This window comes from Triticum dicoccoides, chromosome 6A (assembly GCF_002162155.2).
Source record: "Triticum dicoccoides isolate Atlit2015 ecotype Zavitan chromosome 6A, WEW_v2.0, whole genome shotgun sequence".
NCBI lineage: Eukaryota > Viridiplantae > Streptophyta > Magnoliopsida > Poales > Poaceae > Triticum > Triticum dicoccoides.
Window position 1 is genome coordinate 614,632,583 of NC_041390.1, and position 11,772 is coordinate 614,644,354.

General features: G+C 46.5%; 3 protein-coding genes across 3 annotated transcripts; 2 read left to right on the forward strand and 1 right to left on the reverse strand.

Annotated features, from left to right (window-relative positions):
• The first annotated feature begins 1,669 nt into the window (after positions 1 to 1,669).
• On the forward strand, positions 1,670 to 3,068 carry LOC119318490 (glutathionyl-hydroquinone reductase PcpF-like). Its single transcript, XM_037593059.1, has one exon. It carries the CDS (start codon positions 1,701 to 1,703, stop codon positions 2,925 to 2,927), a length of 1,227 nt encoding a protein of 408 aa, XP_037448956.1. The 5' UTR covers positions 1,670 to 1,700; the 3' UTR covers positions 2,928 to 3,068.
• On the reverse strand, positions 3,037 to 5,257 carry LOC119318491 (nicotinamide/nicotinic acid mononucleotide adenylyltransferase-like). Its single transcript, XM_037593060.1, has 10 exons — positions 5,055 to 5,257; positions 4,877 to 4,959; positions 4,631 to 4,716; positions 4,462 to 4,545; positions 4,283 to 4,367; positions 4,075 to 4,154; positions 3,823 to 3,924; positions 3,676 to 3,734; positions 3,443 to 3,562; positions 3,037 to 3,321 (listed from the first exon to the last, which is right to left on the reverse strand). Exons 1-9 carry the CDS (start codon positions 5,114 to 5,116, stop codon positions 3,448 to 3,450), a joined length of 756 nt encoding a protein of 251 aa, XP_037448957.1. The 5' UTR covers positions 5,117 to 5,257; the 3' UTR covers positions 3,037 to 3,321; positions 3,443 to 3,447.
• A 69-nt stretch (positions 5,258 to 5,326) lies between these two features.
• Positions 5,327 to 6,996, forward strand: LOC119316125 (60S ribosomal protein L37-2-like). Its single transcript, XM_037590480.1, has 5 exons — positions 5,327 to 5,361; positions 5,437 to 5,530; positions 5,644 to 5,779; positions 6,461 to 6,562; positions 6,669 to 6,996. The coding sequence occupies exons 1-5, from the start codon at positions 5,327 to 5,329 to the stop codon at positions 6,716 to 6,718; spliced, it is 417 nt and encodes a 138-aa protein (XP_037446377.1). The 3' UTR covers positions 6,719 to 6,996.
• Positions 6,997 to 11,772: the final 4,776 nt, after the last annotated feature.

An 11,772-nucleotide genomic window follows, 5' to 3' on the forward strand; every position in this document is an offset into this window, starting at 1 on the left:
CTAAGGTCGGTTTGCTAAAGCAACCTAAGTCTTGAGGGTTACTGCACATCGGTTTAATCTAAGTTTGAGTTTTACGAGGAGAGTATCGACCCTCAAACCAGCCCTCCAGCCCGATCTGAGTCTTGGGGGCTATTGGATCACTGATTTTGACTAAAAAAATCTATTCCCGAGGAGATTTTGATTTTGATTCCCAAGGTGGACATTCTGCCTCGCCTGTGTCTCGGGGGCTAATGCACAATTGTTTTATCTTAGTCAAAATTAAGACGAACTACAACTCAATTTGTGTTAAACCGGACTCCAGCTCGGGGGCTAGCGTGCACGAAAGTGCTAAGTTGAGATACATGACTCATGGTGCAGACCGGATTTAGTTCTGGGCCGCACCTTGAGAGCTACTGGCTATACATCTATGTAGAAATCAGATGCATAAGTAAAATTACCTCCATCCCAGGACCAAAGGCGCCCGTCATCCGTATAACGCCGAGCTGCATCTCGTGGGCCTTGTCATTCAGGTACTTCATCGCATCTCGCTGGGCCTCATTCAGGTAATGGTTGACCCTCGATTTCTGGACTTCCCAACGCCCCAATACGGGCGCGACTTCTGAACCATTGATTGACATCTCGCCAGGAGGCTGCTGGGTCAGGACCACATTGCCCGATGTGTTGGGGCCAGACAATTGCAAGGGCATGTCATCTCCAATGACTGTATTGACTAGTGGCCCATGGCGTAAGGTCGGGACAACGACTGGCGGCAGCGGCGGCGGTGCTTGGAGCTCTTGAGTTGATGGAGCCGGGGAGTTAACCACCTCGACATTTTCTTTAGGCCCGATCTCCTGGTTATCAAATCCAGGAGCCCCGGGCTGGCCTTGTCCGTCTGCATTAGCTGCAGGCGGGCTTCTTGATGTGGCATCTCCAGATGGCGCCATTTTCGACATCGACTTGATCTTTGAGAGTATAGTGTTGTGGACTTGCTCTGTGTTTCTAAGGTAGGACATGTGCTAGGCAGTATATATAGCCATCGACCAGGGGCTATCGAAGGATGATATTAATTACATTCAATAAATTTGAAAAAGGAAATACACTAATGCATACAATAAACACCATTTTATTTATAGTGACAGTGCAACGCATACTATAAACCATGACATGTGCAATTTATTATAAGATTTCGCAGGGGTACAGGTATAGTATATGTTGAATGCCACATTTAATATTACCCTTTTTTGGCTTTCCACTATCTGGCTCATAATCACCTACCATATGCAAAGGTTTCTACCCGTTGCGGAGAGGCTGACCTGCAGCTCATTTTTCGTCATGAGAAAACGACGAGCAAAGACGAAAAATGCCATGAAACAAAAAATAATAATCTCGAGAACCTTCGGTGCTTTCAGTGTGACATGCTTAATTTGCCACAGGCTTTTCTTTTTGCATTTTTGGCGCAGCTTACATGAAGAAAAACTGTGGACGAATCGTGACCAGTTAATATATGTTGTTTAGAAACTGTTTTGAAATTTGAAATTTAGAAATTAGAAACCCTAGTTCTTGGGCTGTTTGCTCGGGTAAGATGGGACCCAACAAGCAAAACGGGCTGAATGTGTGTGCGTAAGCCCAACGTGAGATGGTTGGGCCTTCCTTATCCCTCGTCCCACTCCCACGGTCCCACCCACCTCTCTCCCTCCGTCCTCGTCCACACTCTCTCCTCGATGTCGCCTATCGCGGCGCACCGAGCCTCTCCGGCCATGTGGTCCCCGCAGCCTCCGCCGCCCCGCCTCCAGCTCCGGCGACCGGCGGGGACGCCCCTTCACTCCTCGCGCCGCCTCAGCCGCATCGCCGCATCGCAGGAGGACCCGCTGACCGCGCTGACCCGCGTGCTGTGGGGCCGCGCGCTGCCGCCGTCGCAGCTCGTGCTCGCCGTGCGCCACGGCTGGACCTCGGCGTGGCGGCTCCTCATGCGCCAGCTCGCGCCCTCCGACCCGGCCACGGGCGCCTTCACCCGCACCCCGTCCCGCTTCCCGGCCGTCGCGCAGCCCGCGCCCGTCCCCGGCGCGCGCCTCCACCTCTACGTCGGCCTTCCCTGCCCCTGGGCCCACCGCGCGCTCCTCGTCCGGGCCCTCCTCGGCCTGGGGCCCCGCCTCCCCGTCTCCGTGGCCGTCCCGGGCGACGACGGCGCGTGGTCCTTCACGCCGGAGAGCCCCGACGCGCTCTACGGCTCCCGCAGGCTCCGGGACGTGTACGCCGCCCGGCGCGGCGGGTACGAGGGCCGGGCGTCCGTGCCCATGCTCTGGGACGCCGACCGCCGCGAGGTGGTCTGCAACGAGAGCATCGAGATCGCCAAGTTCCTCTGCACGCTCGTGGACGACGGCGCCGGAGGCCTCGACCTCTGGCCGCCGGAGCACCGCGAGGAGATCGACCGCTGGTACGGCGTCATCTACCCGAGCGTCAACAACGGCGTGTACCGGTGCGGGTTCGCGCAGAGCCAGGCGGCCTACGACGCGGCGGCGGGCGAGCTGTTCGACGCGCTGGACATGCTCGAGGACCACCTCTCCGGGTCCCGGTACCTGTGCGCCGGCGCCGGCGTGACGCTGGCCGACGTGTGCCTCTTCACCACGCTCATAAGGTTCGACCTGGTGTACAACCCACTGTTCCGGTGCAGCCGGAGGAAGCTGGTTGAGTACCCCAGCCTCCACGCCTACATGCGGGAGATCTACCAGTTGCCCGGCGCCGCCGAGACCTGCGACATGGCCGCCATCGCCGACGGGTACTTTGGGACGCTCTTCCCGCTCAACCCCGGCGGGATCCTGCCCGTCGTGCCGGCGAGCTGCAGCCGGGAGGCCCTCATGAAGCCTCATGGCAGAGAGGCAATGCCTTCTGTTGCTGCTGCTGCTGCTGATGGTAGGCAGCTAGGAGCGGCTGCTAGTGTTGTTGGCTAGGATTACAGAGTGTAGCTGAATTGTGTAGCACATCAAATTACTTACTGAATAATACCTTGGTACATATAGAGGATGAAACAAAATGGCAGACTATTACTGTGACCGAGAGTTTCATGTCATATAAATGCTTTATTAGCAATATATTCTGTTGGTCGAAAGACTGATACATTGACAACAATGTGAGGAAGATTCAAGAACCTTCTACTAGTAAATATTGTGTATGGCATACTGGTCTCCATACATTTACATCCAGTCATGATGCTAATAATAATAAGGCAGTCAGGCCCTTTTACTTCAGATAATCGTAGCTCGTCGCTGATAGTTCAGATTGTATCATAACATCGATGCCCAAGGTGTCAGTCCTTGCTACATGGTCGTTTCAAAAGGCTTGCAACTGCGAAGCGATAAAATGTAAGTTTTAGAACCAAGGATTCTCACTGAGGACATTGTATATAAAAACATGCATCTGGAAAATAGAAAGTACGGAAAGACTGCTGGGTAGAGGTAAATATTACCATTGTCATGATTTGGTATCACCCTCTTCTGTTTCCATGTAAAGTTTGTGCTCTCTAATGTACTCGATTACTTCATCGCAAGTAAGATACATTATTGAGAGATGTTTTCTTATACATTCTCTGCAATTTGATAAATGAATACAGGAATCAACAATGATACATCAAATAAATGAAAAACTGAAGGTAGTAATAGCATCTAATTATACAGGAAGCAACATAGATAAAAATGTCACCTTACTCTAGATGAACTGATCTGATTTGGCACAATCTCATCAACCGAAATGATGTTATCCTGAAAAACATACATGGGGAAACACACATGTGAGTAAAAATCATCAGTCAGTCGGGTAAGTAAGCTCCTCAAGCTAGAAGTTTCTCACCCTGCATTCTTGCAGTGTCTCGCTGCTGGATATTAGCTTTTGAACATCTTTTCCTTCCCTACGTATACAAACAACACCAAAGTCTTTACATATGGCCCTGACCTGGAAACAGAAAAGGTTGTGCATCAAAGTTACTTCTTCGATAAGGGCAATTCAAACAACAATTAAATAGGACACTGTGATTTATAAATAAGGGGTGCACAAATTTTGTATGTCGAATTGTGGATACCAAAAAATGTTCAAGTTTTATACCTGATCTGGAATCCAAACCCCCGGCGTGCTGAATGACTCCAGAAGGTCAGAACCACATAACAGCATTACCCTGACATCACCTGAGAGAAAATGCATGTTGTAAAGGACGGATTTATATACAGGGCAAATGCACCGACACATTTGAATGATCACTGAACAGTGTGAGAGAAGGTATTACTGTATTGCAACAAAAAATCTTGCCATATACCTTGATCAGCTAAGCTGTCCTTGCACAGAGAGTTCGCAACCCTCGAGAGAACGGTCAAGGTGCGCTGATAACCTTTCTGCATTGCCTGTATCAAGACACAAGAATGTGTGCATCAAATACCCACATCATCCAAACTGAAAATACATTATGTGACAGCGCAAAATGAAAAATGAGGTTACCTCCCACGGATCAACCATCACAAAAGATGAGCTTCCACACGCCAATTCGCAGAGGCGAACCCGGTGAGCAGCGGGCAAGAGGTCCTAACCAGCCCCAAATTGCGAATTCAGTCACGAGAACGGCGTCAACCACGAACACAAATCGATACACATTTCCAGTTCATAGTACCTTCTTCTTATACGCATCGTTCACCGGGGACATGTACCCACCCAAAACACAGTACCCTCGCTGCTGCAACTCATCCTTCGCCAACTCTATATGAACGAAACACATCAAAAGATGGGGTAAGAGGTACTCTTCTCACTTTGCTGATCCCATTCTTAGGCTGTTCTTGAGACTTACTAGTATTAAACACAGTACCACACTGAATCACTGATAGGTGCAGCAGATTAGCAAGTGTTGATTGAGGCTTACCGAACATGCGCAGGTGCATGTAGGTGGGGGGATTGAAGCTGCCGGTGGCCACCAGCACAACGCCGCCTCGGCTTCCCCCATCCCTGCCGTCATCAAGAAACGAACGGGGGATCAGTCCAGCTATACGCATCAAGCAACCCAAGAAAATCCGAGAGCAGATTCTCTTCTTTCTGCTTACCGATTTGGATCCATGGAGAGCTTCTCCGTGGGGAAGGGGAGAGGAGCTTCCGCCTCCTCCATGGCCGCCCTCTGCAAATCCTCAGCCGAGCCGAGCTGATCTCTCGCTGCGGTTCTCTCTTCCTGCGGTGCGCCGTCGGCGGGAGGCCGGCAATCCGGCCGGCGTGCGCTGGAGCAAGATTCCCAAGTAGGAGGCTTTTTTTTAGAATGCTGGACTCTGTGTGCCCGTGTGGGTGGGCATCGCGATATGGGCCTTATTGGGCCGCCGTGGTCATGCCCAGGGGCCCCGCTAGAATAATAACAAACAGGTCCACGGAGAGATGCAGCCTATCAAACGGGCCGGGCCCATGTGGCCTTGGGCAGCCCCGCGCGGCTCTATAAAGCCGCCTCCTCGAGCCGCTAGGTTTTGGTGCTCTCTTCTTCCTCCTCTCCTCCTCCCTCGGCGGCGGCGCGGAGGCGACAGGCGAAGGCGAAATGGTGAGCGGATCGCCGCGGCTCCGGCGGAGGCCTCCTCCCTCCGCGGCGCTCCTTCTCGTCTAGATAGATGGATATCGAGTTCTGACTGTTCCTTTGCTGTTGTTCTTGCGCAGACGAAGGGAACGGGCAGCTTCGGCAAGCGCCGGAACAAGACCCACACGCTGTGCATCCGCTGCGGCCGCCGCAGCTTCCACCTGCAGAAGAGCACCTGCTCCTCGTGCGGCTACCCCGCCGCCCGCATCCGCAAGTGTAAGTCCCGCGGCCAGATCCCCTTCCCCTATCTTAGCACGCGATTCCGGTCCGTCGACCTAGCTGGTTTAGGTAGATGTGTTGCTTGGTTCTCGTATGTGCTGCCTGCGCGAGGCCGTGATTGCTTAGGTTTTCGGTGCTGTTGGGGTAGCCCCGTCGCTGTTGCCTAGAATCGCATGCATGCTAGCTCTGTGGCTCGACGTGGTACGCCTGTGGCTTGATGTGCCGTAGTTTTTATCTGGTTCTAATTTGTGATGAGTAGTTCTTGTTTGATACGATGTGTTAGCCTTTGATCATAAGCATGATAGTTTGAAGATGCTGGGAATGACTGTAAAAAGGAATTCCTGCAAGACCCAACTCTAGTTATGAATTGTCATATAAGTATCTTACCTAGCTCTGTTACACCTCTGATAGAGGTTCAGCAACTAGAGCTATTAATAAGGTGGATGACTTGGCTGTTTGTTCACATGTATCATCGATCTTAAAATTTAAGATGTTCATCCTGTTCTAAGCAGTACACATTTGTAGCCAGCCTTTAGTGATGAAGTTTTAGTTAGTGCAGGGCAGTTAAGATTGATTGTCATATTGCTCTCACTGTCTTCTTATAAGTTAAAGCACATCTCTCATTTATTAAGTGTTATGTTTCTTCTGTATCTGATAAGATTCTGTCTTGAAAAACAGACAACTGGAGTGTGAAGGCCATCAGGAGGAAGACCACCGGCACCGGGAGGATGAGGTACATGCGCCATGTGCCCAGGAGGTTCAAGAGCAACTTCAGAGAGGGTATACTTCTCTTCTCTTTTTAGTCTTGTTAATAAAATGTGCCAGCATATCCACCCATTGTGAGCTCTGTTTTGCTAAACTGCAATCCTGTGAATGTGTTCTGCAGGAACTGAGGCCGCACCAAGGAGCAAGGGGGCCTCTTCCAGCGGCAACTAGGCGTGACAGTCTCCATTTGTTGCCCTAAGCGAAGCCCTGATCATCAAACTTAGCTTTTTTGTTGGTTTCTACTGGAACTCTTATGTTTCTATGTTGAGAGGCAGACTATATGATGCCTGGTTATGTTATTTGCACAATTGTCGTGGACGTTAATCCTTCAGTTTTGAATGTTGAATTGTGTCGATGTCCTGTGTTAGATGCTGCATCTATTGTTCAATGTGCTATTTGTGACGAGTCTGTTTTTTGTTGTTTCAATATGAGATCTTTGGTCAAGTTTTTATGCATGTAATAGACCATGACATGGTCACTCACATAGTGTTTGTCTGTTCATATTTACGCTGTGCAGGTCCAGCAAGAACATAAAAATGCAACTTCCAATGTGAATAGCTCAATGGTTCATTTCTCTCTTAGCATTTTGAGTTCCAACATTGTCTTGTACACAGAACAGAGAGATTGTATGAAAGGTCATTTTGAGTTTCCCAGTTTTGTTTTCTAACTCAAAACTCGTACTCCCTCTGTCGTAAAATTCTTGTCTTAACTAAGACAAAAATTATTTTGCCATGCTTCTTTGAACCTACTATTGTGTGATTTAGCCGTAGCTCAGTGTTCATCTTTTGTTAAGTATCTTGAGTAGATCACTGTCATGTATTTTGTTGCTATGTTGGAGTGCAGTGTCTTAACTAAGACGAAAAAATTGTGATGGAGGGAGTACAATGTTAGATTTTTAGCATTCTTTGTTTGAAGAGCTAAACTGTTCTTTTTAACTTGCCTCACACTTTATTTTGGTGCACTAGATATCCAAAATATTGGAAAATAAATTATTTATGACGTACACATTTGTATTACATCTTGGAAAATATCAAACCCAAATATGAATCATGCCTTGAAAAAAGTCAACAGACTCAACAGTCAAAATAGGTCGCTATGCCGCCTCGCTTGGGTTGTACTCCCTCCATTCCAAAATTTCTACCCCTATAAAAATGTGAGTTGGTGATGATGGTGTGCCTACCTTTACGTCATCTGACCGTCCAAATTTCCTATAAAAATGTGAGTTGATGATGATGGTGTGTCTGCCTTCACGTCATCTGCATATTTGTAACGTAAGGCTAAGATGGATTGTCTTCAAGCCACTCACACTTTTGCAAAGACACTAGCAAGATGCCCGTGCACTAAGATGCATTTTTTTACAAAACATCTGTTGTGATTGATCTATGCGGGAGTAATTTCATGTGTAAAAACTAATGATATCACCTGTTGTAATTGGCTCATGCGGGAGTAATCTCATGTGTTCAAACTAATGATATCTCGAGAAAGATGAGAGATAAGGTGAGGAGTGGGGCGTGGTGGTGATTAGTGGTCGGATTGAGTGGAGGCATGAGAATGGACGATGCCGGTAGCGGTCATCATGCCAGATTGTTCCAGAGGCTTTCTTTTTTAATTGCTCAACAATCAGGTTGTGGAAGATAAGGATAAACGAGAAAAGTCCTTATCTACAAGTGTGACGAGAGATACGAGTATTTTTTTTATAAAATTGTAATAGTTTGCTTTCTATCCAGTAGCATGAACGCCATGAGTATGCTTGCAGGGCCGGTCCTAAGATTTTGGGGGTCCGGGGCGAAAGTAAAATTTTGGGCTTATTAATACTCGTAATAATATGTGGATTGCATATGACTATACAATCATGTCACGGCACATAATTCATAAGTAAATCTCTAAAATAATTTTTTGAACTTTGGATCGTAAAATGCACGAAGACAAAAATAGGAAGTACATAATATAGATTAAATGACTTTTTTAATTGCACAAGAGTTTAAAGCTCTTGAATTTGCAATGATGGGAGTGAATATACATGCAATCACATAAGACAATTTGTAAGGGCTGTAAACTCAAATATATTGAAAATAAATTTGTGCCAAAATACCGCAAAAAATCCTATGAAAATATCTCATTCCAATCTAAGAAACTTTCAGCACTAAAGTTCTACAATTTACTTAAAGTAAAAGCAGCTTCACCATTGGTCCAATTAATTAGTTTAACAGAAGTGATATAATTTGTAAGTATGATTACAAGCATGTATACCTCACAAATGGCTGAATTTCAGCACGGTAATACGATACACCTTGGATTCACATCCGTTGATCGATAATCTGGGGCTTGGCCATGACACGATGTGGAATGAACCGGCGTCTGGCGGGAGGCGGGAGGCGCTCGGCCATGCGCCCATGCGGTCTGGCCGTGCATGCCCGTGTGCGTCCGGCGCATGGAGACTGGAGTCTCGCGAGAGGAGTTCGTCGGCGTCCGAGCATGGGCACTCGCGATCGGAGCGCTGGGTCTGGTGGAATTAGGGATAAGTAGCGATTTTTTTTTTACGATAGTAGTAGCAATGTTGTTAGAAAAAAAATGATTGCAGCGATCTTGTTGGAGAAAATTGTGGCGATCAAAACGAAAACAGGGCAGGCCCCGTGTACTGAGCTATCTACGTCATTGTTTTCCTATTAAGAGAAGAGCGTCCGGATGCCATGAAGGACGCGGGCTGCTTGCTGGACCAGGGAATTTTTTTCACGATCTGCACTTTGGGCTAGTATATACACCTGGCTGGGGAGGGGCCCCTGGGATGTTGGGGGCCCGGGGCGGCCGCCCCTTCCGCCCCCCCTCAGGACCGGCCCTGTATGCTTGGGCGTTTCAAGCGTAGAGGTTTTCGGCCGGAGGAGAGCTACTCGTTTCTGGAGGTGCCGATGCCAAACTACCAATACATGACGAGCAGTGTTTGTGCGCTAGATTTTTTTTTCAGTTTTCTTCATGTTCGATTAGCTGCGTATTTCACGATATAATCCCGCCCTTGTCTCTGATTCTGATTTTGATTATTCTTGTGGATTTCAGATAGAAGGGCACTTCGCAGCAGGGTCATGACGAGAAAGGTGGATAATATGTCTATTTTTATGTAGTTTTTTTTAGAGAACTGACACTAATTTCTCTCAAAATATGTCAATTTGCAGAGAATTTAGTAATGGAACGGTCTACACTGAAGGCTGGTCTAGAAGTGGCAGTATATTTGTAAGCGTTGTGCCAATTTTCAATGATCTGACTAAACTGATCGTTTCTGAAATTTAGCCAAAAATTATGTCATTTTGCCACTACTGTTTTTGTACAGAATTCTTGTCTATTTGGGTGGTGCCAAACAGTGCCAAATTGCATAGTTGTATGTTATCTAGGACCTCTATTGCATATGACCTAGAGTTGTCTCTGAAATATGTTGGCATCACATGGCAATGAAAATTACAACATTATTTATTCCTGGTGTAATCTTAATCCAACAATACACCATTTGATTCCCTACTTGTTAGGTGGTACATAAATAGTCAAACCAGGGTTCATGGCATCAACTATTTTTTTGTTGTATGAATCACAATGGTGCAGAGGCCGGGGATTAGCCTACTTTTCAGGAAAAAATGTTCCTGTTTTCAACTATGAGGTAGTATTAGCATAGTTGTACCGGAAATTATTCTGTATTGCTGCAAGGCATTTTGAGTAACATGTAATGTTTCTACTTTCTACACAAGTGAAAATAAAACTTCTTCTGAAAAGCTAGAACATAAGTCGGTCAAATATTGAGTTCCACACTTATGTTGGGAGTATCGAGGTAGAACTAAATGGGTGATGTTTCTTTTGCTGGGGTAGGAAGTAGGAAGCAGGTAGCTTGGATCACAGCACAAAAATTTGTTGCACCTTAGTATTACAATGTACAGGGTTGTACAACTTTGATACTTGCTTTAGTGTTCGTGATATTTTCCTCCGGATGACGATGGGAGTGTGCCCCCTCCCATAGAGCTCGGAGAGGTCTCTCTGTTGCCAATGCTGTTGTAGGGCCTTCATTTCATGCGTTTTCCCGATCTCAAGCAGGGCCAGGCCCAGGAGAGGGCCAGACCATACTCTACATCATTGAGTACATGGATACTGACCAAGAAGTTCATCCACGACCACCCCCAGATCTATGAGAAGATCCCCAGCCACACCGTCAAGGTTTCCTCTCCGTACTGTCACCGATCTAGGTCCTTAGTTATTCATTTTCCCAATTTTTGCATGCAAGGTTCTTCATTGAAAATTAGGCAACGGTGTTCTATTTGCTGATTGGTAAACTGGTGATGTTGTGTGTGTAGATATCCCGAGGTACCAGCCTTGCAGACCTCAAGCTGCACCGTCGCCTCATGTTCTTCTGAAGTCATGTGACTTTTTAGATGCCAATTTAAAATACTTTGTCAGGTTGTAATTCGAGAATCATTTTCCATTAAGAAGAATTTATTTAGTTAGTGTTGAATCAAACCAGAGTCATGCTCTATATATTATGGGGTTAGGTTACATTTGATAATCCTTTGAGTGATGGCAATGACTTGAAATCAAGGATTAGGCCATGAGTTTTAGTAACCCAGTGAGATGCAGTTTTAACTCTATACAGAATTTTTGAGGGCGTCAATCATTATATAAGTTAACTTTAACCCTGTGAGGTGCAGTTTTATGCATGGTCTTGATGATTTCAATTTATCAATGAGCATCCATTTCCTTATTATGCTATATTCCAATTCATGTCATCCTAACAATATTTCGGCGAAGGACATGCCTTTTTTTTGCATTTCACAAGTACATAATTTGCTACAATGAAGTATTTTGAATAGGACAATATAAACTGAAATTTGCTACACTTCTAACATACATATTGCATACATTGTCAATGTAGAACACAAGAATTAGCACCATGTGATTACATAGTTGGTCACTGAACACTCAAATAACTGGAACCATCAAAGAACACGACTTCAAACATAAATACCATATTCATAACCACTTGTGCTTCATCTCTCGAGAATAGTGCTACCTCTAGACTTTTTGGGGGGTTTCGTGGAAACGCACGGGCACCTAACTAGTATAATTATATTTGGGAACAAGGGAGTACGTATCTAATTTCCAGCAATCATCAATTTTACGCGGGGTGTGTCCATGCATATTATGCATAGCTCAATCATAGTTTCTTTCACCCATCTCGAGGAATCAAATGTACC

What these genes read in the sequence shown, in the direction of transcription:
- LOC119318490 (XM_037593059.1), top strand. Translation starts at nt 1,701, where the DNA reads ATGTCGCCTATCGCGGCGCACCGAGCCTCTCCGGCCATGTGGTCCCCG.
- LOC119318491 (XM_037593060.1), bottom strand. Translation starts at nt 5,116, where the DNA reads ATGGAGGAGGCGGAAGCTCCTCTCCCCTTCCCCACGGAGAAGCTCTCC. An exon ending in CATGCACCTGCGCATGTTCG is followed by an intron (nt 4,717 to 4,876) that starts GTAAGCCTCAAT and finishes TCGTTCATATAG; the next exon opens with AGTTGGCGAAGGATGAGTTG. An exon ending in GGACAGCTTAGCTGATCAAG is followed by an intron (nt 4,155 to 4,282) that starts GTATATGGCAAG and finishes ATTTTCTCTCAG; the next exon opens with GTGATGTCAGGGTAATGCTG.
- LOC119316125 (XM_037590480.1), top strand. Translation starts at nt 5,327, where the DNA reads ATGCCCAGGGGCCCCGCTAGAATAATAACAAACAG. An exon ending in CGACAGGCGAAGGCGAAATG is followed by an intron (nt 5,531 to 5,643) that starts GTGAGCGGATCG and finishes GTTCTTGCGCAG; the next exon opens with ACGAAGGGAACGGGCAGCTT. An exon ending in CGCCGCCCGCATCCGCAAGT is followed by an intron (nt 5,780 to 6,460) that starts GTAAGTCCCGCG and finishes CTTGAAAAACAG; the next exon opens with ACAACTGGAGTGTGAAGGCC.